The 26,196-nt window shown below is 37.1% G+C and overlaps 1 protein-coding gene across 2 annotated transcripts in view; it reads left to right on the top strand.

The window, feature by feature from the left end:
• Positions 1-26,196, top strand: part of LOC149302974 (small conductance calcium-activated potassium channel protein 2-like) — a 79,286-nt gene that overhangs the window by 5,148 nt on the left and 47,942 nt on the right. For both annotated transcript variants that reach the window (XM_089481777.1, XM_089481776.1), the window contains one exon: positions 10,967-11,385. In XM_089481777.1, the coding sequence (XP_089337903.1) occupies positions 10,967-11,385 (419 nt within the window). The remainder of the gene's footprint in view (positions 1-10,966; positions 11,386-26,196) is intronic.

Raw genomic sequence — 26,196 nt, 5'->3', positions numbered from 1 at the left:
CTCACAATCGCACCATGGACAGAGGATGCCGAGTTACCCATTTGACTATTCTTGTAATGACGATGACCAAGGATCCCACATGCATGATTTTGTACATGTTTTTTTTCTGTATGTAGATTACATTATTATTATTATTATTATTACTATTATTATTAGTGACATTTCAAGTCCATCACAATGAAGCCGAAAAGGAAGTTCAGAGGCTTCTACATTATTAAACTACTGTACCTGTGCAATTTCCAGCTATGCTTCTCCGGCAATATATGTCAGTGTCAGTTTGCGGATTCACATTGCTCTGTAGAAATTCATAAAGGTAATTCACTTACTGGCAGAGATGCAGCCCCCTTATTGGAAATAGACTTTGTCCGCAGAGACATTGCACAGTTTACAGAGACATCTGTGTGCTGGTGGACATGTAGAATGCCTCGACACAGCAGCTACATTTTATCAATAACCTAGCATTTACTCTTGCATAAGACATTATTACATATTACAAGCGTGTGTGCATGAAGCTAAGTGCCGTGCTGGGAAATCCCAGCCCATGGATTTTATAATATGTTGCATGCTTTTTTTTTCCGTAATTTAGCATTTCTACCATCTCTCTTCACCCAATGTGTGTTATAGATTCATATATTTTAACTGGAGAAACTGCGCATTCTAACCTTAAATAAGACAGAGATGTCGAATAGTTTTTGCAAACGCATCTTATATTTGAAATATTTTTTTTGCTGTGCATTTTTTAGCTATTAATAGCATTACAGTATGCAACATGTAAGCTGCATTAAATTGCAGAGTAGTTTTCCTTATTTTCTCTCCGTCTCTCCGAAATATGATTAAATGAGCTCACTCCTACTGATGACTGGTACAGAAGATTTCCCCTGGAAATATGTAACAAAAACATACAGTTGTTTGATGATCGCGCCATGGACCGTGTAGAGCCTCAACAAACTCCTATATATATCTATAATGAACGGTGTAGGCAACGAGACTAGAAAAGCTATAAAGACTTTTATTGTTATGTGAAAGCTTTAGTGTAAGAGCAGCATGCAGGTTTATTTTCCAGTGATCTAGAAGATTTTCTAGTGTCTGAACATTTGCAAACGATACAGATTTATCCTCATCAAAACAAGGGATACCTCAGCTTTCCCCCAAACTCGGCTTGTAATGCTCATGGAGCATATAAAAGCATATAGTGATCTAGTCTCTTTTACAAGATGCATGTTTTTTTTCTTATTTTTAATAATCAGTCCATTACATTCACATTTACAGTTTTGTTCATTAACAATTTAATATCAATTCTCCTTTTAAAAGGTTTATCATTCTCAATTTGTCGTTTTAAAAGTTTCTGACCATAAATGCTTGTTGCGCAACATTTGATCACAGTCCTCATGTCTCAGTCTTTTCGCTATTTAAGGAATCTTGGTGTCGTAGTCCAGTAGCTAGAGGCCTGTACGAAATAACTGGCAAGATATGTGTAAAATACAGATGAGACTTTTCATACATGAGGTCATCAAATTAAATGTTAAAGTAGACATTAATTTACTTTGTCTTCTGTATAGTTGATGCATTATAGTAGATGGGGCTACAAAAATGTATTCTTCAATGTGTAGGCTTGGCTTTTTGTTAATTCATTATATTCATGTATGAGTTGCATTTTAACCTTTTTAAGTAGGTCCTCTCTTATGTATTGTTAAACATTTTGAACTAGTAGGTCCATGGGACTTCAGTGCTTTCATATAAATGATTTCATATAAAGAAGAGTTCTAGGGAAGCATGCTACACTATATCTTATAAGGCTAATATTAACATTCTGAAGAAACCCACATCATATGTAATGAAATATTCCACATTGTTCCTATTCATCATTTTCTCTGATTCTGTGTTTGACATCAGTCTGCGAAGCAGCACTGAGAACATACGAAAGAATAATTGCAGCAATCTGCATAAGTAGATTTTTTTGGGTAAGCATACTTTGTTTTATCCGTTTGATGTGACTGGTTAAGTAAATGACGTGCTGTGTTCAGACAGTAAACTACTGGAAATACTCTCCATTCACATGGATTGTCTCTGTGGGATTACCTAGTCTTAAAGCAAGATCCATTCCCAGTGCAGTAACAAAGTTGCATCAGAGAGACACCTAAATATAATATTAAAAACAACAATTATACCTTGCGTTCCTTTTTTAGTCACAATTTTCTTTCTTTGCTTAGTTTATGTAGGAAGTCGTATTTTGATGTTAAATCAAATAGGAAATTGTGTTCAGCAACATGTTTTAGGTTTAGACTAGCTATTTAAATTCTCATATGGCCTTTGCTTTTCCCTTGACTCATGTAATATGCATTATTTAATAAGTATATATATATATATATATATATATATATATATATATATATACAATTACAGACCTTTCTTATAGAGTAAAGAATATTTACAAGGCAAAGCAAAAATACTTAAGATTAGTAGATTTATGGCCACTAACCTGATTTTTCCTTTGACTCTTCTTAAGAGATTTTGTGCGGTGAAGGAAACATTCCTTTCTCTTAATGTCATTACATATGCAGGTATTGGCAGTGTGCATTCATGCTTCCACCAACAAACTTTACACACCATTGAATCTGTAAAATAACTGACATGACCGGTCACTTAGTCAAAACATTCATTATACTCTTAGCGTGCTAAGAAAATAAACAGATCCGCCATTTTTTAAATTATATAATTAATCATTAAGAGAAAAGAAAACACACAAACCTTTAAGATGCTTTTTGGTTGCCATAACAGCAACCTATCTGTGCCTGCTTTTGTGTCACATGACAATTAGGCATTCCCTGAAAAAATATGAATGAGGCAAAACTTTACATAATGAAAGAATTAATTTGGGAAGGATTTGGTCATTCAAGGGTACTTGAAATTATGTTTCTAATGGTGCACTTAGTCACAAAAATGTTAAATTCAGCAGAACAGGTGGGGTAGAATATTAAATGCTTTCTACAGACTCTTTTTATGTTGTAGCGTATTAGTCATAGCCTGTTTTGACACACTTGGTAGTTTGTGAGTACATATAGTACGAATGACTAATGTGGTATATGATTGGGGAGTTCTGAGATAAATCATGCTTTCAATTGTTCCCGACGTTCTGTAGTACCTAAACGTCCCCTTACTGACTATTCAGACAAAGCAAAAAGTGGGTGACTTTATGATGTTTAATACCCAAAGATGGACTCACTGACACACGCAATGCAGTTTTCAATGGTTAAGTACCATGCTGCTGCAGTTCTCATGAATGGATATATTTAATGTCTGTAAGTATGTGTATCGTTTGTAGTATATTTCTTTGACTATTTTCTAGCGAAAAAGGTTGACATTTCTAAAATAAAAATAAAAGGCTTGGATATCATCAAGTATTATTTTGTTCACAATTTTAATACCTAACATCTTGACCATCGGTTCTTTCTAGTGAGCTAGGCTGTGAGTTGTGATGTCAGCTAATAGATACTCTGTTCCTATGATCCCACCTCTACATGATGCACGTTTTGTTGAATGTATGTATTTTCCTTAAAGTTACCTAGTAATTTTTTTTGGCTATTTTCCTGATAATGCAAATTCTTGGAAAGTAAACCTCATGAATCAGTAGTTTTAAAAATGGAAAAAAAAATCTCGTATTGAAGACCACATTTGAAAGCACAACACACACAGAAAATACTTGTTAACTTCTCATATTGGAGAACTCTTGAAAGTTCTTAAACAACAGAGATGTAACAGTAAATAGCTCTTTTTTGTCTAATGCACACAGGTAGCTATACACATCTTTCAAATACCATCGGAAAGCATGACGTCAAATAACTTACAAGAACGTGTGGCAGTAGTTCACTAAAGTAAAACGTTCTGCTTTTGCCATGACATGGGGATGAAGTTTTAGGCAAACTGTGAGTTGTTTCTTAAGACCCGTTTTAAATAATTCTGCATCCGATCAGTATGAACTCTTCCTGCAGATGTACACACTCAATCACAGATGTTCTTCAAAACCCACAATTAATTGTAATAACCTAATCAAAATATACATTACATTGTACTTAATGAGTTGATCTATATGAACACGGCCAATTATGAAGTCTTTATACGAACTCAGTACAGTTCTTCGCTAATATGTATTGGATTTCTGGAATAACATATCCCTCATATTTTTTTTTTACGTCCAATACGGTGTTTGCTGCTACTGTCATGAGGATGCCAAGGGACGAATATCAAAAATTAATTTTTTTTTTAACAGTGTTTTGGATGCTTGTTGTTGCACGGTGATTTAGAAATATCAGACAATGAAAAGCCATTGTTGTCATATTTAATTTATCAGGGGAGCATCTGCATCACTGCAATGTTCAGATTATAGACACAAGCAGCCAGAAACATATTTTGAGAATCCCTTATTCATTTATTTTTCCCAAAGATCTTTCGGTGTAAAATGATTTTGCTCTTTTATACATCCGGTATTAATCAGCGTTGGGTACGATTAGGAAATGTTTAAATTGTAGAACATTTGTGGGGGTTTTTCTTCTTAAGCCATGATGGACTGATTTCTATCAGTCTTGCACTTAATAGCATTAAAAATGACAGGAAGTGTGACAGCTGGTTTGGCACTGGACTGGAATGAGTTTTATTTATATAAGCCTCTGTCCTTGCAATTCATTATCATTTGTCTTCTTTGAAAGTATTTTTTTTCTAAATAATAAGCAAGTGTTTTGCAGTATTTATACCACAACACCACAACGGAGAACAGAACATGGTTTTATAAATGACAAATAATATTTTGCTGGGGACAGACTATGAACAACACTTTACAATATGTATTTCTCAGATAAATCTGTGGAAAGGAGAGGAGAGAAAAGTATCACATCAGCCTTAGTGAGGTCAAACTATATTGTATTTATTTACTAAGGTCGGCATATGTCAGTCCTGGTTCATAGTTAAAGACTGTACTACTCATGGCAACCTACATATAACCTTCTCCCAAAGGAAGATCTGTAGTGTCGGCTTTAACTTTTTCTATTTATAGCGTGCTTTCTCTTTGACAACACAACAGCAGATTAAATAACATTATTGATTTATTTACTTAAAGGTTGCAGAAACTGAAGGATATATTAACCTAAAAGACAGAAACATTAGTTGATGAGCAGCTTTTCTTGTGATGTCATAATTGTACTTATTTTATATTTACAGGGTCCAGAAGACAGGCATAATGAATTGATGTTACATTATTTTGATGCATAGATATTTAAATTTTATTTTAATTAAAGACATGCACACAGTAGTTTGCTACAAGAAAATATCTATTACTTTCTCCTACATTTTGTACAGAGAAGTGATAATACCAGGGATAGAGATTTACAACTCAATTAAGTGTTCTAAAAATACTGAACAGCTGTGACATTCTTAAACATTATGAGCAACAAATGTATTAAATAATAAGCCAATGACGTTTGATGTTGGTGCATTTTCATCACCAATGTAATTATGATTCCAGATTATTTTAAAAACTACATATTTGTACTAGCAATCTATAGGTGTAATTGGACTAGTCACGTATTTTTTTTGTATAAATTTCTTTCCTCAATAACATATTACCCCATTTTCGGCAGTTAATTCAAGTTTTGCCCACATTATCAATATTACAGTTTATTTATGGAATGCAAGCATATTAGTATGAAGAGGGATACAAAATAAAAAATACACAACATTAACAATAACCCGGGCACAGAGAAGACATACTGTTTCAAAAGGAGAAGGAGGCTCTTCGCTTGCAAGCTCATGTTCTATTAGGGGGTTTTAGAGGTTTAGAGGGGAATGTGAGAGAAGGTGAGTGACAGCTCGGGGAATGACCATTTAATTGTACCTGAACTCAGCTCTGTCGAGGTAAAATGGTCTATAATATATAAGAAATATCTCCACAATAACATTTCACTGCAAAAACAAAAAACGTACCATGGCAACAGCTACATTTTAGTTCAAACATAATAAAGGAGCCATCGGGAACACGGCATATTGATCAAAAATGATGTAATACACCGTTCAGTACTAAAATGACAAGGACTTTTTAAACATGCATGGGATAAGCCTAAAGATATTCTGAACCTACCACAAGGCCAAGGACTGCTTAAGACTCGAGTGTCTACAACAGGAAAATTGGCAAAATAGATGGACTGAATGGCTCTTACCGGCTGTCAGATTCTGTTTCTTAATACAAAAGTGCTTATAAACAATGCTTGTTAGTCGGTGTAATAGACTAAATATATAATCAACTGACAAATAATGTATTTAAAAAAATAATAATAAAAACTAGAAAATACTTAAATTCTACTTCAACCGCACGGGACAATCTAGGCCTGAAAGCAAAACGCCTTATCAACCCTCGGTACGTCTTAATGGGAGTCTCTAGACTACTTACAGTAATCAGTCAAGTCAAACCAGCAACACAAAAGACAGCTTTTCCAGCACTTTGTAGAGAAATGTTTTGTACACATTTATTATGTACATTTATATCTAGGGTGGGAATGGAAATTCAGAATTATGTGGCTATTCTAGTGTTACAAATAAAAAATATACTGTAATGAAAAGTACTGTAAAACAAAGACTGTTCCTCCCCGTCTAAACATATAAAGGTGATAGCACGCCATATTCAGTGAAATAGCAGTTTCAGGGTTCATTTTCTCCTCTAAGGCATATCCTTCTTGGATGCAGTAAATCCAGATGTATGCAAAGATTTGAAAAAGTCTGAAATGCTTGAAGACGTTTCCAAATAGCTTGAGTACCATATAAATAGACTGGCTTTTGATGGAGGATAATTTTTGTGCAGAATGCCAGTTTATGGATCCAAGTGTACTTATTTCTTCACATATGAAATCCTTTGCTGATTTGGAAACATGTTGACATTTCTTTCGATTATTACTAATCTTTTCTCTATATAGCACCAGAACATTCTGTAGTTTTCTACAACAAGGTTATACATAAAAAATGACAGCCAAGCAGTGTAGGAAACCCTTGCTAGAGCCTAGAGTCTGAGGAGAGAATAGTGAGTCAGCTGTCTAATAAAGCAGTAAAACATTGTATTATATATATTACCATAATACAACCGATTTCAGACAGACTTCTGTAAGGCTTTCCTTACAACTAGATGTGTCCATGACAACAATCTTTAAATCTTTATGGGTAGATGAGATGAGCTTTCACATAATCTGTTTCGAATAAAGAACTACTGCAAAATCTGAAAAAATAAAATATTCCATAAAAAAGAATGCTCTTTTTCCATAGTGTAGAAGAGTGGGTGTTAATTACGCACATTTGCATACTCATGAACCGAATGCATGTTTTACAATTTTTCCTCCGCCTGTGATACACGTGTCCATTATGCACTGAACGCAGGATTTTTATGTTACTTTTTTGTTGCCGACATCATGTGGAAATTTTCTTTTCTTAACACAATGCTAATGCAGTGTGACGGTTTATTTAGATTACCATATAAATATTTTACATTATGTTAATACATAATAAGATTTCTAACCTGTGTATGCCGTCCCATAATAGATATTCAATGAGACCCTATATATATATATATATATATATATATATATATATATATGGAGTATAGTTTCTTTGCCAGGTCCTTTTTGTTTTATATTATTTGTGCATTTCATATACAACAAGCCGCATTCTTTTGGTTTCAGATTTTGAACTAATGTGCTGCAGACACTTGCTTTCCCATTACTGCTGATGTTGTATTGTGCCAGAATTGATCTTGCTCTATCCCTTTTAATCTGTGTCAGTCTGTAGGCAACTGTTCTGTTCTGCCCAACTCTGATGTCATCACCGCATAGACCCTGCTCCTATATCCATTGCAAGGAAGTTAAAGCTTCCCCTGCCATTATATAAACTTTAATGCATATCCTTTTTTCATGGTGCTTGCAAATGACATGATTACCTCCAGTCAGCTCCAACGCTGGCTCGGTGAAAGCTGTGGGAGCCCCCTGCACATGAACGAAAGGTGCTCCCACTGATTTCCATGGGAGCGCTTTTTTGCTACTGATTGGCTGCTTCTAGCAGCCAATCAGTGGCAAGAATTGTAAGACCGCAGAGGGCAGTTGCAGGATTGCAGCTTCTACCTCGGGTAAGTGCTGTTTTTTTGTTGTTGAAGAAAGCATATTGAAGTACTAGCAGAATATTTTAATATGCATTATTTTATAGTGGGGCTGTCAGAGACATTAAGCTTTCCCTTTAAAATTATTTATAAAAAGTATTGCAAATATGAATACTGTATATCTAGTATAACATAATATCTAGTAAAAAAACATAAATCTTTATCTTTAATAGAAATTCAATGTTATATTGATTACCTTTTATGGTTATACTAATTAAATGGATTGCATTCTTGTAAGAAAAATGTTATAAATTACTTGCACAAATTATTAATAATGTAATTTATCTTTATATTTCTACGCAACCAGGGCAGGATTTTGGACAACCAATGTGTTAAAGTAGAAATATTCAGAAATCCTCTTCTTTTTTGTGCCATTCGAGGTATAACGTTCAACATTGTAAAAATGGCAAACACTCTGTATGCTTTTGTTAAAAAAAAATCTAAACCAATATTTAATACGTATATTTTAAAAAGAATGCATTCTCATATATTTTAAATAATAAAAAACAATGCCAAAATACAATATAAAACCATTACATATGAACATATTTACAAAGTTTTAGTACATTTTACTTGTATGTGCCTCTGCTCATTGTTTTTGCATTGAGATGTGTTGAACGTGGAAAAAAAAGAGTGTCTTTCAGAAGCTATCTGCCGTTTGGCTCCTAAGCTAGAAAAGATAGGTTCCCAGATGCTGGCAAGGATTTAAAGTCTCAAAGCTAGACGCACAAGAACCTTTGTAGAAATTCCGATTTGCCTGCAATCCCAGAAATAAAAAGGCATTAACTCCAACTCCACTACGCTCAACTCCACTAGCAATGCCACCCACAGATACATCACTATTCCTGCTTAATTAGTTCAAGTCCTTAAAGAATTTTAAAGTCTCCTAAGAAGAGACCATTAGATACTCTTCGAGTGGAATCCAGACACTTGTTCACTTATGTTATATTCTATGTTTGATGTATTAGCTCTGAAGAAGCTGCACTCTAGGGGCGAAACACATTAAGCTCTTTCTGTTTTTTTGTCATGATTCCACCCTGCTAGCCTGGACCATGCATAATTATTTTGCGGTCATGTCCATCTCCAACCACTAGTGGCCACCCTTGTCACTCTGAACCACTCTGAAGTGATTATCAGGTCCAGCTGCTTCATATCACCTGATCAAGCCCTTCAGTCTGGGCCTTGACATTAACGTTTAAGGACTACGTGTTTTTGATTCCTGATCTGTTCCTGTTTTGATTCCTGTGTTGTTCCTGAGTTGCGGCCAGCGCCCCAGTAGTGGACTCCCAAGATGAGTGCCCTGCATCCGGACTCCCAAGATGAGTACCCTGCAAGTGGGCAACCTGCCGTGTGCCCTGCAAGTGGGCTTCCTGCCGTGTGCCCTGCAAGTGGGCTTCCTGCCGTGTACCCTGCAAGTGGGTTTCCTGCCATGTGCCCTGCAAGTGGGCAACCTGCCGTGTGCCATGCAAGTGGGCTTCCTGCCGTGTGCCCTGCAAGTGGGCTTCCTGCCGTGTACCCTGCAAGTGGGTTTCCTGCCATGTGCCCTGCAAGTGGGCTTCCTGCCGTGTGCCCTGCAAGTGGGCTTCCTGCCGTGTGCCCTGCAAGTGGGCTTCCTCCCGTGTGCCCTGCAAATGGGCTTTCTGCCATGTGCCCCATCCCGAGAGCTTCTAGCCGAGTGTGCCCCATCCCGAGGGCTTCCTGCCGAGTGTGCCCCATCCCGAGGGCTTCCTGCCGAGTGTGCCCCATCCCGAGGGCTTTCTGCCGTGTGTGCCCCATCCCGAGGGCTTCCTGCCGTGTGTGCCCCATCCCGAGGGCTTCCTGCCGAGTGTGCCCCATCCCGAGGGCTTCCTGCCGAGTGTGCCCCATCCCGAGGGCTTCCTGCCGAGTGTGCCCCATCCCGAGGGCTTCCTGCCGAGTGTGCCCCATCCCGAGGGCTTCCTGCCGAGTGTGCCCCATCCCGAGGGCTTCCAGCCAAGAGACTTTCCTTGTTCATATGTTGTACCATCCTTTACAATACAAGTATTATCAGTATCATCAGTCTGTGGTTCGTTTCATTCCGCTCGTCTGTAGTATCCCCTGCACCTGGGCTCCTTCTCTACCTGTGTACCCGGTTCGTGACACCTAAGAAGAGACCATTAGATACTCTTCGAGTGGAATCAAGACACTTGTTCACTTATGTTATATTCTATGTTTGATGTATTAGCTCTGAAGAAGCTGCAATCTAGGGGCGAAACACATTAAGCTCTTTCTGTTTTTTTTCCCCCCAACATCCAACACATCTAAATGCAAAAGTAATGAACAGAGGCACATACAAGTAAACTTTACTAAAACTTTGCAAATGTGTCCATATGTAGCGGTTTTATATTGTGTTTTTGTTTTATTTATAAATAAATAAGAATTAATTCTGTAAAATATATTTATTAAATATTGGTTTATATTTTTTACAAAAGTATACAAAGTGTCTGCAATGTTTAAGGTATAGCAATTTAAGAAGAATTTACTCTAAAAAGCACTCTCACCGATAACTATTTTTTAAAGTTAAAAACCCCTGAACAACAGCTAAACTCATTTTGATAAATACCGATATGTAGGATGAAGGGATCCAGCTCGTAAGCAGTCAATAGGGACAAGTGACACAGAAAATTATTATTAGGCAGTCGTACAAATAATCTGGTCACATTGGTTGGAACTTAAAAAAATAAAAAGAAACTTGTTTAATGTGCACCATTGGAAAAATGACTAGTGTTATTAGCTAAAGAACTAACGACTCCTTTTATTTTGCAGTTGTTTATGGTGGATAATGGCGCTGATGACTGGAGAATAGCCATGACATATGAACGCATTTTCTTTATGTGCTTGGAAATACTGGTGTGTGCTATTCATCCCATACCAGGAAATTATAAATTCACATGGACAGCCCGGCTTGCCTTCTCTTACGCACCCTCAGTAGCAACAGCTGACGTGGATATTATTTTATCTATACCAATGTTCTTAAGACTATATCTGATTGCCAGAGTTATGCTGTTACATAGCAAACTTTTTACTGATGCTTCTTCCAGAAGCATTGGAGCACTAAATAAAATAAACTTCAATACCCGTTTTGTAATGAAGACATTAATGACAATATGCCCTGGAACAGTACTGTTGGTTTTTAGTATCTCATTATGGATAATTGCTGCATGGACTGTCAGAGCCTGTGAAAGGTAAGATTCATTTATTTTGCCTGTTATATCTTTGTAAATCCCATGGGGGGAAATGTATAGCACAAAATTTATATTCGTATGTCATTTTTGCACAATAGATTCCCTTATTATTACAATAGAACATGATCATTTTAGTACAGATCAATAAACTATGTGGTGTATGCTTGTTTATTCTGCAGAATAATTTATTATACTTTATGTCTTGGTATATGAAAGATTTGGGTACCATGCATGCTAAGCTTACATAGTCCAAGGACGCATATCATTTGCCTATACAGCTAACAAGTAGACATGGGACTCTCCCTGCAAATTCTAAATTGTTGGCAGTAATGCCTAGTATATTTTGGCTTTGGCAAGCACTTTCATTCTCTCTAATCCTTTATCCACTTGTTGACATGTTTTCTCTTCCTGAATACATTGCGTATATTTTCCTGAACAAGACATTTATCACGAATAGCTTTTTATGAAGCAGTTGTTGTCATGGCAAAGTTATGAACAGGGAAAATAATGTGGGAAATATAATGTATTTACAGTAGATTAACGGTGAAGCCAAATAGAGTTCTACCTTAGAGAGCTCACCTTGCACTGGCGGTCATAGAATTGGAACATAATTTAAGCTGTGAATGCCTAGCTTAGTTTTGGTGCCCTAATTAGGCACATTAAATACAAATTCTGTGGCGGCCAAGAAGCATTTAAGGGAAAAAAAATCTGGAAAACAACGTCATGGATGTTTCTTTAAGGTTTGTGGCTTGAAGATCCTCTGCTTTAGATCATCTTGGGGTAACCACAGGATAATGAAAATTATGTATAAATGGTGACTTTAGGGCCAAAATGTAAAAGTGGTCCTAGCAATGCAACCAATAGAGTTGCCCAATTAGCAGGAACACTCTATGGTTATGATGATGCCACCTTTGATGGCACCTTTTTTATTCATAAACTCTACTGTTCATGTCATAAACATACTGAAGACGATACATGAAAAATCTCTAGGGGGTTACATAAATAGAAACATAGACTTTAATTATTTGTTGTATAATTTAATAAATGGTGGCTTGTATATAAAGTCTAGTCTAATTAAAGCCTTTTAAATGTCATATTACTCACGGCATGATGTATGTCAGAGCTGCTAAACCCTCTACAGTTTGGTGGAGAAAAAAATCCAAAAAAAGTATAAACCTGGATACTATCAACAGAGTGATAGAATAGGTTCTCGTTATCCTGCACTAAGCCGAATGAAAGACATAGCAGTATGTTTAATTTGGGTGTATGTTTCATATGGGTTGATGGCAGGTTTAATAGCAATGTAATATAAAACATAATCTCTATATGGATTACTTTTTCAATCAATACAGTTCCTGGAGATGGTAGGTGAGACGGGATTCACTGTTTTATACGCTTGTTTGTATTCTGACAGTTCCCTATAATTTACGCATAGTTCTAGCATTACTGAGATATGTTTTACTATGCAACCAAGTATTCATTTTGCATGATTTTCCATAGGGATATTTTTAACCAGGAGGGTAAAATACATTTAAATTTATTGTATTGCATCACATTTTACATTTTTTGTATGGTCAGTTTGACATTAATTGTCCAAGGCAACAAAGGTGGCCGCCCTGTGGGGTTATAAACCTTAAGATAATAATATGTGGACATGTGGTTTTTTTTTCTTCCATTTACATCAAGATGCTATGACGATTTAGCACACGACAACAATGTATGTACTTTATATTGGTTTATGCTAATCATTTTAAACACTACAAAATATGTTACTGATATACGTATCATATGTCCAGCAAAATTCATAATTAAATATAAGCAGAAGGACACAAATAGCTAAATAAAGCTAACTACACAATTAAATCACAATATAAGAAATACACCATTATTTCTAAATGTATACATGTATAATGTGATATGTAAATATGATATAACAATGTATTATGAAAACAAGACATAGTTATATATGTCTTATGAAAATAAAATATGTTAAGGCTGGATACAAGTACCTAAGATAAAAAGTATAAAACTGATCATAGTCATAGTATGACATAAAAACATTACATTTATTACAGGTTACTAAATATAATACCTAATTTGAATAAAAAGTTACACTTGTGGCATACGTTCATTTTTAAAATGGAAGACCCCCTAAACTCGATCTTGTTAAACATTAAAATAATCGTGTGCCTGCGTTAAAGCAGTGTTGTTGCCATCACACTCTTTAGCATCACTAATTTATTGGTCAAAGCTAACCTACTTTTTCTTTATATTGGATCTATTTATTGTAAAGGTAAAGGATTTCTTTATCTCAGACACAAGTAACAAGTGTAATTGATTTCCTATTTTGAAGCTTTCTTCTCCTCTCTTACTAAGGCTGCCTGAACCAGTCATAATTCCGTCATTTTTTATAATGAAATAATTATGATTAATTGAGTTTATGCTAAGTAACAAGGTTTATTATTTAAAGTGACTTGTCTTAAAACTTAATTATAACAAAATAAAAATAAATCATTGTGGTATTCGGTTTTTCACCTGTTACCTTAAACAATGATCCCTAACATGTTTAGGGCTTTATCAGTCTTTTCTTTTGACTGCCCTTACATGTATGTATACTGTTTCATGCATGTTCCATAAATGTTTAATCATACCATTCATTCTTGTAAAGTTAGACTTCTGACTTCCTGTAAGTGAGGAATCAATGCATCTAGCACCTGACAGACATGCAATACTCTCAACTTTGCTTTTTCTGGAGTAAGTGTGTGTGTATATATACTTGGTATTTCAGACATGAGCTAACGCAATGCCTGGAATAAATAATAGCCTTTGTATTATATTGTAGGTATCTACATTCTAGGTAGGCTTAACAAATTAATTTTGCATTGCTGGATACATTGATTTGGTTTTTAAAGGACCTGTGGCTATTCTGTAATATACTATTACAAAATTGTGTTCCCCTTATGCATTTTTGTTTCTTCCACTCACTAAAATGATCCCACTCCTTGGAGGAAGGGAAGAGTGGTAGTCACAAGTGGCCCTCTTGTTAGTGTCTGAAAACTTCCATAAACATTATTAGTGGCTAAACCTGTTGAGTTTCTCCTGCATAAAGGACTGAGCATAGTCCAATTTCTCTCCCCTATTATGTAGTCATTATACCGGGTCAATTCAAATATTCTTTTAAGAGAAGCTTATTGGCAGTGGTGAGTTGGAACAGCAAACCGTTAAAAGCTAAAAGATTTTAACTTGCTGGATTAGTTACACTTCCACATATCACAAAGAAGTATATATTTGAATTCTGTACTACTTTTTACACTTAGTCACAAAGAGCCAACAGATTCCTGAGCAATGTTACAACAAAATAATGATAAAATTAACAATGTAGAAATGTAGAAATAGCATGTGCCCGCATAACACATACTGGTACTGAAGGGGAAGAAGGCTTTGCTCCTATCAGCTTACACTCTATGAATTCTCTCTCTTTCTAGTTTTTTAGGACATCACTATCCGCTATGCATACACTTCTTTTTCCTTTTGAGTCTCACCTTTACTCCAGTCTGTAGTGTTACAATGAGCCACAGAGAGAATTTACCATGCACAGATGGAACATAGTTGGTCATGAGTCAGCCTGGCAGCTGGGAAACCAGACAAGAGCATAAGTAGTCATCGATAGCACTATACACATCCCAAGAAGGGGCCAAACATACACGGTATCTAGTGTCAAGTGATGAATTTAATGAAACATAAACTTTAATTATGTCTAACAAAACAGTTTAAAACAAAACAAGATCATTTTTATAGATGGTTAAACTATTGCTTCTGCATTTTGTTAACCTTTTTATTATTATTTCTTTAAAATAAGACACACGAAAGATGATGACACAGTAGAATACATGGTACAGGAAGTATCCCTAAATATTCAAAGAAAATTGCACTGGGGGCACAGTACTATATTTAATCTCGAAAAGATCTTGGAAGGGAGTGAGACAGACAAGAGATTAGGTAGTTCCAAATGACCTCTTTCATGAAATGTCTGTCTCCTTTGTAGGTTACACCAGTGTTATTGAAGTATAAAAGCATGTGCTGATCACTCCGATGTTCCTCGTGAGTGGATAGCCTGTAGACAAAATCTCTCACATGGAAAACCAAAGATGAGTTTTGTACAACCCTATTAAAACAAACAATTATCTCCACTCACGTGCTTACCTACAATTCAGCTAGTACCTGCAGGTGGCATCTAAATGGCGGCCTGGTTATGGATTTTAACAGTTTTTGCTTTCATAATTTGTGCCAATATTCTACTCTATAATTCTTTGCAAGAAAAAAAAGTAAAAAATGTCATGGTTTATTTAATTTTAGAGCTACTGCTGCAGTCTTCATTTCACAACATACATGTGTGTATGTGTATAATTACTATCATGACCATCACACTTATAAGTTTGTTGGACATCCCATTCCAAATCCATGGGCGTTAATATGGAGTTGGCCTACACCTTTGCAGCTGTAACTGTGAAGCGTAACTCATCACTCCAGAGAACACATCTTCACTGCTCCAGAACCACACTGCCAATCCTTAGCTTTCCGCATAATGATCTTTTGCTTGTGTACAGCTGCCTGGCCATGGAAAACCATTTCATGAAGCTCCCGACACACAGTGCTTATGTTGATATTGCTTACAGAGGCAGTTTGGAATACTGTAGTGAGTGATGCTACAGAGGACATGCAATTTTTACACGCTTTGTGCTTCAGCACTCTATGGCCCTGCTATGTGAGTGTGTGTGGTCTACCACTTTGTGGCTGAGCTGTTGTTACTCCAAGGCGCTTCCATTTCACAGTAACAATAATCGCACTTACACTGGACTGGGGAAACTCTAGCAGGGCAGAAAATGTACTGACTTGTGGCAAAAGTGGCATCCTTAAAGTCACTGAGCTCAGTACGTCCCATTCTAGTTTCAGTGTTTATGAATGGAGATGGCATATGTTTATGCTTGATTCTCTACACCTATTATCAATTAGTGTTGCTAAAACACCTAAACTCAATAATCAGGAGTAGTGTCCGCATACTTTTTCACTGCACTGAGTTTGGCCAAAAGTATTCGACCCCTTCCCGATTGTCACATTTAATTGTTTCAGATCAAGTAATTTTAATATAACACAAAGACAATGTGAGTAATATGATCACTAATTAGAACTTATGTAACCCAAGTAAAATAATAAATGCCCCCCCAAACTTAACTTGTTGTGACACCCCTGCGATAACCGGCAATGAATGTTTTCCTGTGGAAGAATTTTAGCCGCAATTGTTTTAATTCAGCTACATTTGTGCGTTTTTAAGCATGAACTGTCTTTTTAAAGTCATGTCAGAGTATCTCAATAAGAGATTCACTTCGCAAAAAGGTTCTAATATTGCAGCTTGTATATGGCTTTCACCATTTTACTACCACAATAGAAATAACCATTGGAAAATACATGGTGGTCCAGCCCCTGGTTAAATAATATTGCAGCTTATATATAAGTAAATCTATATTGCGTTTTGCATTGTGATTCTTGCTCTAGACAGCAATCTAGATTTCATTTCTCTCCTTTGTTTTAGTTATTGTTCTGCATCTTCAGCAAACAACTGCACCAGCAATTTATTTTCGACACATTCTAGTTTATGTTGGTCATTTTAAGTTGTGATTTGTAGCAAGTTGCTCTATAAATATTTTTAGGTCTGTTACATTGTGGCAGGACCTTAATATGGAGGCAAAAAAGTACAAAACTCTTATGGAATATTCTAGCTAGCCCAACCAGTGATATGGGGGCATATTATTTAGAGTTGTGCATTTGGTACAGAAGTGAGTAAAACAGCATGCAGGTTATGTAAACACAATGACTGAATAAAAGATGGACATTTCTGATCTCCCCGATGACGAAAGTGATGTAAAACACTCACAATGAAATGTGAGTATCTGTGATAGTGGGCTCACCCCACAAAGGAAAGCCCCTAATGAGGAACAGTTAGTAGGATCATTATCTCATGTGGGAACAACAGGAATTCTGCTATAAAGTCAGGTTTAAGCTATGATCAGTTTGTTTCATTCTAAATTTTAAGCATTAGTTATTGTTCCATCTTTTGTTGAACTTAAAAAAGGTAAAGTAGGTATCACAAAGCATGCCATCCATTTGAACATGGATACTGTATTGTTCCATTAATAATGTCAGTTGCACTGCTCTGAACATTTGATCATTTTTGGACTTGTTATTTCTGGAGCCTGGGCTCCTGGTGACTCATTAATGTTAGACACCTGTCTGGAACATCACCCATCAGCAACACAGTCGGAATGGCAGCAGCAATGTGATTCACAGCAAGAACCATAGGCATCCCCTTAGCTGGCATAGCAACGGGAAATAGGAGCTCATTACACACAACTGGAGCCTCCACTACAGTGAAATACTAATTCCATAGATGTCAAAGGAAGTCCCCTCCATCTATAATTAGTTTATGAATACCTATATTAGATACTGCTTTCTAGGTGGAATCCCAGTCATTTCCTTACACCTCAAACCATTTGGTGATTGCAGGACAAAATGTAACAATTTCAGGGAATCTATAGGCTTTAGTAAAGTCTGTATTATTAACTGAATTAAAAATGTATTTTATTTATTTGGAGGATATGAATGATATCATTAACTGCTTGTAATTAATAGCCAGTTTTTTACTGACAAACAGTATTAGATGGAGCAGTGGGTGTTTGCAGAATATTCTTTTAGATATATTAAATTATCTAATTATGTTTCATGTTTCCCTAGCTGTCTAAGATATGCATGTGTGTATTTATTGTGACATTGAGTATAGGCATTTTTAGTAATTTGTCTGCAAAGTCTTGCATATTTTCATCTTTTTGATTTACAGAATTATAAAGCTTGTGTTTTCATGCAACCACAGTGTAAGGCCCACAATGTACAATGATCCCACAAGTGTATAACAGAAATACAGTGGAACATCGAAACATTTACGCTTATATAGAACCTACCCTACCATGCTGGAAGGGAAAATCCATATTTAAAATGTTTTTAAATTTAAAAAAATACTGTTGTGATACATTTTTGTGCAATAAACCGTGAAATCCTATTGCGGACTGAGCATTGAAAGACATTAGAGTAAAGTATATTGAGCTATTACTGTTTGGCTGTGGTGGAGTCTTCAAGCTGTAGGTTGTACTGACTGGGTATTCAGTGATAGGATTACTGTGAAGCGATAGAAATAGTTGTATAGTAATAATGTTGCCGGTCACTGTAACCATTATATCCAGTTATGCTTGAACATTAAGCTGAATGTTTTGGAAAAGAATGGTATACAAAGGGAATCCAAGCTATTTTTCTTGTTCTCAAAATCCATTAAGGCAAACTGCCAGTAGCTTTCATAGAAGCCTGGGTTATAAAGACGCATTGAAAACATCTGGTCTATCTTGCCTTCACTTTTCATGTTTTTCTTATCAGTATTTTTAGGATGTGTTACCCATATTATCAGTTCCTTGCCCTTGAGGACCCAGAATAGACACAGAAAATACTTTAGAGTTGAAGGACGAAATGAAAAGGTAAAGGAACCAAATTTAGACTCTTTAAGGTCAATTGTCACCTTCATAGCTTTTATCATAACTAACTTTTAGATTAAAATTATTTGACAATCAGTGTAAAATTCACATATGGAAGCTGAGACCTGCATCTCCGAAAATTATCTAATTAATATCCTGTTCTGAAGTTCTCTTCCTTCTCCTCAACCCACCTTTGCAAATGTTGAGTCAACCAACACTAATCAGCAACTTAACAGCACTAATGGAGTTTTTTGGGTTACACACACTTACCATTTTCTACACCAGTACTAAAGGGATTACACGCTTAGCAACATATTCTGATATAGTCCCTCTGACACAGCCCCCTGTGTGCTGCTGCTCATGGAGCCAATTACAGGGATTGTCTCTGATCTCGCCAAAACACTGTGGATCTCTGTGCCAAGCCATTGTCCATCTTTAAAGACACAGTGATAATGTGATAATGTCATATCCTAGCGCTCCGTGGTCAGGATGGTGGTTGTGGAGGGGGCTTGGCACAGGCCTCAATAGAGTAAATAGGCAGTTATGGAGATCAGAGATTTGGCCCATTTAGCATCAGCACACTGGGGGGCATCAATGCCCGAGTTTTGCAGCTGGACACTGCCACCCCCTTTGGACCGAGTGTCATAGGCCCACTAGGTCTAGCCCTAGGCCAGAATATGTTGCTGATTTTATTCTCCAGTTTTGGTTTCACAAAAAAACCTTTTTGGTTTTTTTTCCCAACACATTTTTGCTGCATTAAGTATATGTAGATATATTCTTGATTCAGTTATGTGGCTTTGAGGTGGATTGCAATTGTCAGAAAAAAATTCTAAGGTCAAAGATTTCCAGAAGGAACCACCTCGGTGTGTGTTGAATGAGCCCCTTGTGCTATGGCCACTGATCAGGTTTCTACAATTACTGTAAAAGTGCCTATTAAATATTCATTAGGACAGGTATCAAGCTGTTTTGCTGTCACCTTGATTTATGACTAGCTAAGGATATGAATGCTGATCTAGTTTGTGCTAAGCAAAGTTGCAGATGAGTAAAAGTTAATTGGAGTAAGGTGAAGCTTAAAATCTATGCCTCTTTGACTTATAAATAATATATACGAAAGCTTCAGTGGTGTAACTCAAGTTGCGTTAGTTCAGATGTCTGTGCAGGTGGTTGTAAGAATGAGTTATTTCTCTGACCACTATAATTTCTAAGTACAGAGATCAGCAGTGTATTTATCTTTATACTGCCCTTGAGCTAACTCAGGGTAAAGCCCCTTCTGCAATCTTTACTGCTGGGATATGACATCATAGCCCATCATCTGACTATTAAGAGAGCAGACCTAGAGAACAGCACGATATGGAAGTTGTGCTAGCTAGGTCTAAATGGGACGTTGAAGACAATAGCATGAGTTCAGGAAATACACAAAGCTATAGCCTAAGAATAACAGATATAATACACTGGTATCGGTATATGCTGTAATTTTGTAAATTATTTGTAAATAATAAGGATGCTTCGATGAGACAAAGTAATATGAAACCAATGTAGAAATATGACATTTGGCGTTGGAAAATATGGATTTAGAGTTTTTTCCTGCAAAAAGGACTTAGCTGGACCTGTATAATGCATAGTTGAATCAAGTGACTCAAGTGATCATTATGCATGGCCAACTAAGCCAACCTGGAGAGAGAAGCTCACTGGAGCTGGTGGTTCAAAATGCATAGAAAAGACAGTGGGTCTGTCATTGTCCTACAAACTCCCATCCTGGTGAATAAATGCCTCAGTGTCTGAATACTTCAGGATGCTTCTGTGTGGGCACTATAAACGGAAGCTCAGTTTAGGACTTTGGTTTAGCCAAAATAGATACCTGGTAGATTTGTGTCTTTATAATATTTGCATACAAATTAGGGAGATACTGATATTTACGGGAGGCACAGTTTAAAATATAGCTGAAACATCATGTTTCAAATCCAGATCCTCCAGTAATATTGGCACTAGAGTTGAGTGGGGCAGCCAGTGGAACATCACTAGCTGAGTCAGATCACAGGCATGGCTTCAGGGCTGCAATCAGAAACCTTGGGGGCCAGTCTCGTCTTAATGACTGGGCTCCCTTACCCCTCCCATCAGCTTGTCCCATGTCCATCACATTGTCCCACCCATTGCTCCATTCATCGCTCCGCTTTAGGATCTTCCCATAAGCACACCTTTATAAGGGCAGAGGCAAGCCTAGGGCCAGGGGTGCCTGGGTGCAGCTACCCTGAATCCATGAGGGGCTAGTTCTACCTCTCTACCCTCCTAGCCCCATCCTAAAGCCACATCCTGAGAAGAGTTAGAGCTCCGAATATGCTTATGTATGAAGAATACATATTAATAATTCAGAATTGGAAAGGCTTAGACAGGCAGTGGGCTGGCTTGCAAAAGTGAGTCTCAAACATAAGACTCAAACATTTCAGCATCATTCATTGTTAGGGAGCAAAGTTACTGGCCTGGGATATGCCAAAGGCTATATGTTAGCTTAGTGCTGGATGCAATGTTTACTTAACCCTTCACACCTTTGTGACATTTCATGCCATTATGAACTTGTGCGCCAAAAAAACTATGAAGGGTCCCACTGAGCTCTACTTTTGTCCCAAAAATCTAGCTCTGCCAGAGTGACACTCTACCTCCCAAGCTCTGACCTTCCGGTTCCCGATTCCCATCCCTGCATCAGAAGTCTCGCACAATCGTGTAAACATGAGACTTCCTATATGTATAGAAGCCTTGCGTTTACACTATACTCAAGGCTCCATATGCAGGGAATGAGTTCTGCTGGTCTGTCAGAGACTGATCAGCAGCCTCGGGAATAGTAAAATAAATATATTAATTGCCATCAAAAGTAAATACCAAAATATTAAAACAAGTGTGCCAAAATATTGCCAGCTGATCTATAGTTAGATCAGCTGGCTGGCACACAGTAAAACTGTCTGATCCCTGCTGCCATAAATAGCCACGTTGCAGATCAGCCCCCCAAAAAGGAATAATAAATAAAATTAATGAGCTTATGACCATCTGTGGACTACAACCTTCATCACCCTCAGTCAGGTTGATTACGAGGGTGATCGGAGTTGTAGTCCACAAAAGCAGGCGCGCCAAAAGAGCAAAAGGCTGGCACATCCATGTGAATATGTGTCTTTGTTAACAAAACTGTGTTCTTGTGGTGTATTATGGCATTGAACTCTTTATTTTTTGTGTTCCTACCCTGCCATATGCCGTGTGCTGTCCCCCAAACAGTGACTTATTTACCTGTGGTGTCGCCCTAGGACAGTTGCCCCAGTCGCCTCCGTGATCGTTGTCTCCAGTACAATAAAAGGTGATTGTGGGCCTCCAAGTAATGGAGCGCCAGGATATGATGTCATATCCCGGTGTGCCGTAGCTTAAAGACGTGCGGTACCTTTTAATTAGGTCTATGGAGGCTTCGCTGAGCCTGCAAAGCCTCCATAGCGGAAATAGGTTGGTTGGGGTGTTCAAAGATCTCCTTTGTAATCGGCCCATTGTGTGGCGGGATATCAGGGGGCCCCCGCTTTTAACTTTGGCAGAGATTGGTGGCCAAATGACTGCATGACAATAAACTACCTGTCAAACTGATTATGAAACATGTTAAACATAGTAAAAGCCATGCACCTGACACTGCTTGCCGGGCCATGTGTGAGCTGTGGTTGACCTGCCTACTGAATACTGAAAATCATACATGGAACAAAGGGAAGTGCTGTAACCCGCTTTCACTGTTCCCCATCTTGCTGGGTTGGAACCAGTTTGAGGCTGTCACCAGCTATACTCTGATATTGGTAAAATTCATTTTGGCATTAGTGTAGTTCAAATAGATTGTTTTGCAAATGTCACTTGAAGTATGATGCAATTTTACTTTTGTGTTTGGGGTGATTAAGACAGAATGGACAAAAAGTAATGTTGGTGATTTTAATTTCATAAGCACTTTCTCAGTGCAGCTGGACTATTGAGTTATGAGTTATGCATATTGTATGCCTCTCAGCCGTATGCTATATTAAGCTACCAGATAGTGGCATGCACAAAGACGAGAGAAAAAAGACATTTTGTAAGTTCTCTGCGGGACATCACTTCAAAAACATCTCATAATACTTTAAAGGGTTTGTAAAAGGTCATAAACCGTATATAAAGGACATGAATATAATGTTATGACTTAAGGGACACAAAATCAAATGAGTTTTATAAAGGTGTATTCACATTGGGCAAACTGATATCACAGGGAAATATTAAATTATATACACTTTTGAATGAAGATTTTTGTAAGAGATTTTGGAGCCAAGCTTGAACTGATCTTAGCATTATAGTGACCCGTAGAATTTTACTGGCGATGATATTCGATTGATTACGCCAGAGTGTGGCATAGGCAGGCTGCCTGACTCAGGGGCAGAGGTGGCGCTGGCAGGAAGTTTGTTTTAAGGGCAGGATTGGCACAGGCAATTTGTTTTAGGGGCACAGGTGTGCTGCCTGTTTCAGAGGTAGATGTGGCACATCTGTTTCAGGGGCAGAGGTGGCATAGACAGGCAGTCTGTTTAAGGCCCAGAGGTGCTTCAGGGAGCAGAGGCCTACCATATCAAAGTCTGGCTTAGTATATAGTGATAGGAGTTATGATGTACCACCATTAATGTCTGGCTCAATATATAGTGATTGGGGTTACGCTGTACCACCATCTATGTGTGGCTCAGTAAATACTGATTGGGGTTATGCTGTACCACCATCAATGTCTTGCTCAGTATATAGTCATATACTGTACCACCATCAAATTATAGTGTTAGGGGTTGCGCTGTTCCCTCATCAATGCCTGGCTCAGTATATAGTAATGGAGGTTACGCTGTACCAGCATCAATGAGTTGCTCAGTGTATAGTGGTATGCTGTACCACCATCGATGTCTGGCTCAGTATATAGTGATTGGGGTTACACTGTACTGCCATTAATGTCTGTCTTAGTATATAGTGATGGGGTTACGCTGTACCACCATCAATATATGGCTCAGTATAAAGTGACAGGAGTTATGTTGTACCGCCATCAATGTCTTGCTCAGTATATAGTGATGGGGGTTACGCTTTACCATATTTGTTAAGTAAATGTGATTTACTATTGTTTTCCAGTTGACATACAGTTTACAAATTTGTGAAATAAATATTCTTGCCAACATTCATTTTGTTGTGGATGTCTTTACATTTTAAAATGGTCTTGAACTTGTAATTGCACCTATGAATGTGATACTACCTTATGTGCGGTAATATTATGGAACACAAGCTGTCAACTCAGCACAAAAGTAAGGCATAGTTATAGAAGCGAAAACATATTCATGCCAGGTAATGAATAATTACAAATGTAATTAGCACCATCTGCTTTAAAAGGCACCTTTGTTGACCAAGAAGTGACCCCTGGACAGCACCACTGGACAGCATGGGCTACAGGGTCCTATGTTACAAAGTATATTTTTTAGTCATAGGGGGTTAATGTATGGACCAACTACAAATAGCTGATGTTGATCAACAAGTACTTCCATGACTGTTTATAGGATGGGAATCATGGGATTTGTACCCCTGGTGTAAATATTTTATGTTTTTAACATTGAAAAATGTAACAAGTATATAACTTTATTAAGACAAATATTCTTAGCTATTCGTTATTTAGAAAAACTGGTTCTATACATGTTATCCACCTATTTCAAGTAGCTATAAATGCTTAATGTTTTTTCCCTTAAGTTTACAATTCACCAGCAGAGGGCACAGTGGTATCCCTCATAATAATGGATACCTGTTAGGAAAGGTAATTCTATAAAATTGTGTGATGTTACTGAAATAACACTGCAATGTGTAGTAGTTTCATATATTAAATACATCTGTTGGGTTCAATAAATGCAGTACTGCTAAACACGACTAGCTGTTCCTAGGTTCCTATAATCACTTGCAGCAATCAAGAGGGAACCAAAAGAAAAAGCTAATTTCAGATACAAAATACCTGGCATTTTACCATATTTGCTCTATTATAAGACGACCCCCCCCCCAGTCTCAATATTAATTTAGGAAAAAAAGAAAAACCCTGAATATAAGACGACCCTATAGGAAAAAGTTTTACTAGTAAATGTTAATTCATGTAAACTATGTAAATTATTTTTTTTAAATAAAAGCTATGATTGAGATATTTTTTGTTTTTATTTCCTTTTATTTTCCAACCTGCCCCCTAGTTATGCACATCTGCCCTATGAATTCCCTCACAGGGCTCCTTGGGGTGCCGTGTAGTGGATCCAAATCTGTTGTTCCACCCATGATCTGCTGTCAGATTCTCTGTATGTTACTGCACCCTCTATAGGTCTGTTCAGGAAGGCTGCACCTTACCATTTGTCCTAGCTTGTCACCAAAAACTTGTGTCCTGAGTCTGCCCATTGTACTGTACTTTGCAATATTTTTTTGGTCCATTGTTAAAATAGTTTTCAAGAAAAAAGGATGGCTGGGGAAAAGTTTTATAATTTTTGAAGTGACGAAGAAGTTGCAGTTTTCAGTATATTCCTGTATCTATCATTTAACGAGTGTGGACAGAAAACCCTCCTCCAGTACCTATTGATATAATTGATATATTGATCTATTGATATAGACTACATAAAATTCATATCACAGTTTAAGGGCTCATATACAATTGGTACAGCACATTTTACATCATGCCACTGGATCTATTTAATTGTTAATACTGGCCAAGAGTCTCTGTATCCATGGACACATGTTGTCATGCCTTCCAAGGTTTCTCTGGCATTAAAGGAAATCCAATACTAGGTTTCTTTTTCTGTCTTTTTATCAGAATGGACATAACAAGAGAATTTCTTTTATGCAGTTACATATATGAATCAATGATATAGACATTATTAAAGGTGTTGGATGGCAACGAAAAGCCCTCTAAGCAAATAAAGGGAGTTGTGCTAAATAATTATCAGTGTGTAATGAAAAAAAAGTTTTAAAGAATAAAAAGTAGCAAAATATCAATTTTTATTTGTTTTTATTGCAAAGATTGTGTAATTTGTGACAGATTTATCTCCATTGTTGAATCCACCCCATAGAGTTCCTAGTTGTTGATACTAAAGGTTTTTTGTTTTTTTTTAAACCATAACTTGTGCGGAGGATTGGGAGTTTTGGCGGGTATCATTATTTAAACGGTTTACCCAGGAGAGTTTTGTTTTGCCTCATCACCATTTTATAGAAACGT

Source organism: Sceloporus occidentalis, unplaced genomic scaffold (genome assembly GCF_023333645.1).
Source record: "Sceloporus occidentalis isolate IW3139 unplaced genomic scaffold, rSceOcc1.0.p SCAF_16, whole genome shotgun sequence".
NCBI lineage: Eukaryota > Metazoa > Chordata > Lepidosauria > Squamata > Phrynosomatidae > Sceloporus > Sceloporus occidentalis.
Note: the sequence above shows the minus strand (reverse complement) of the source record. Positions and strands in the feature narration are given on the sequence as shown.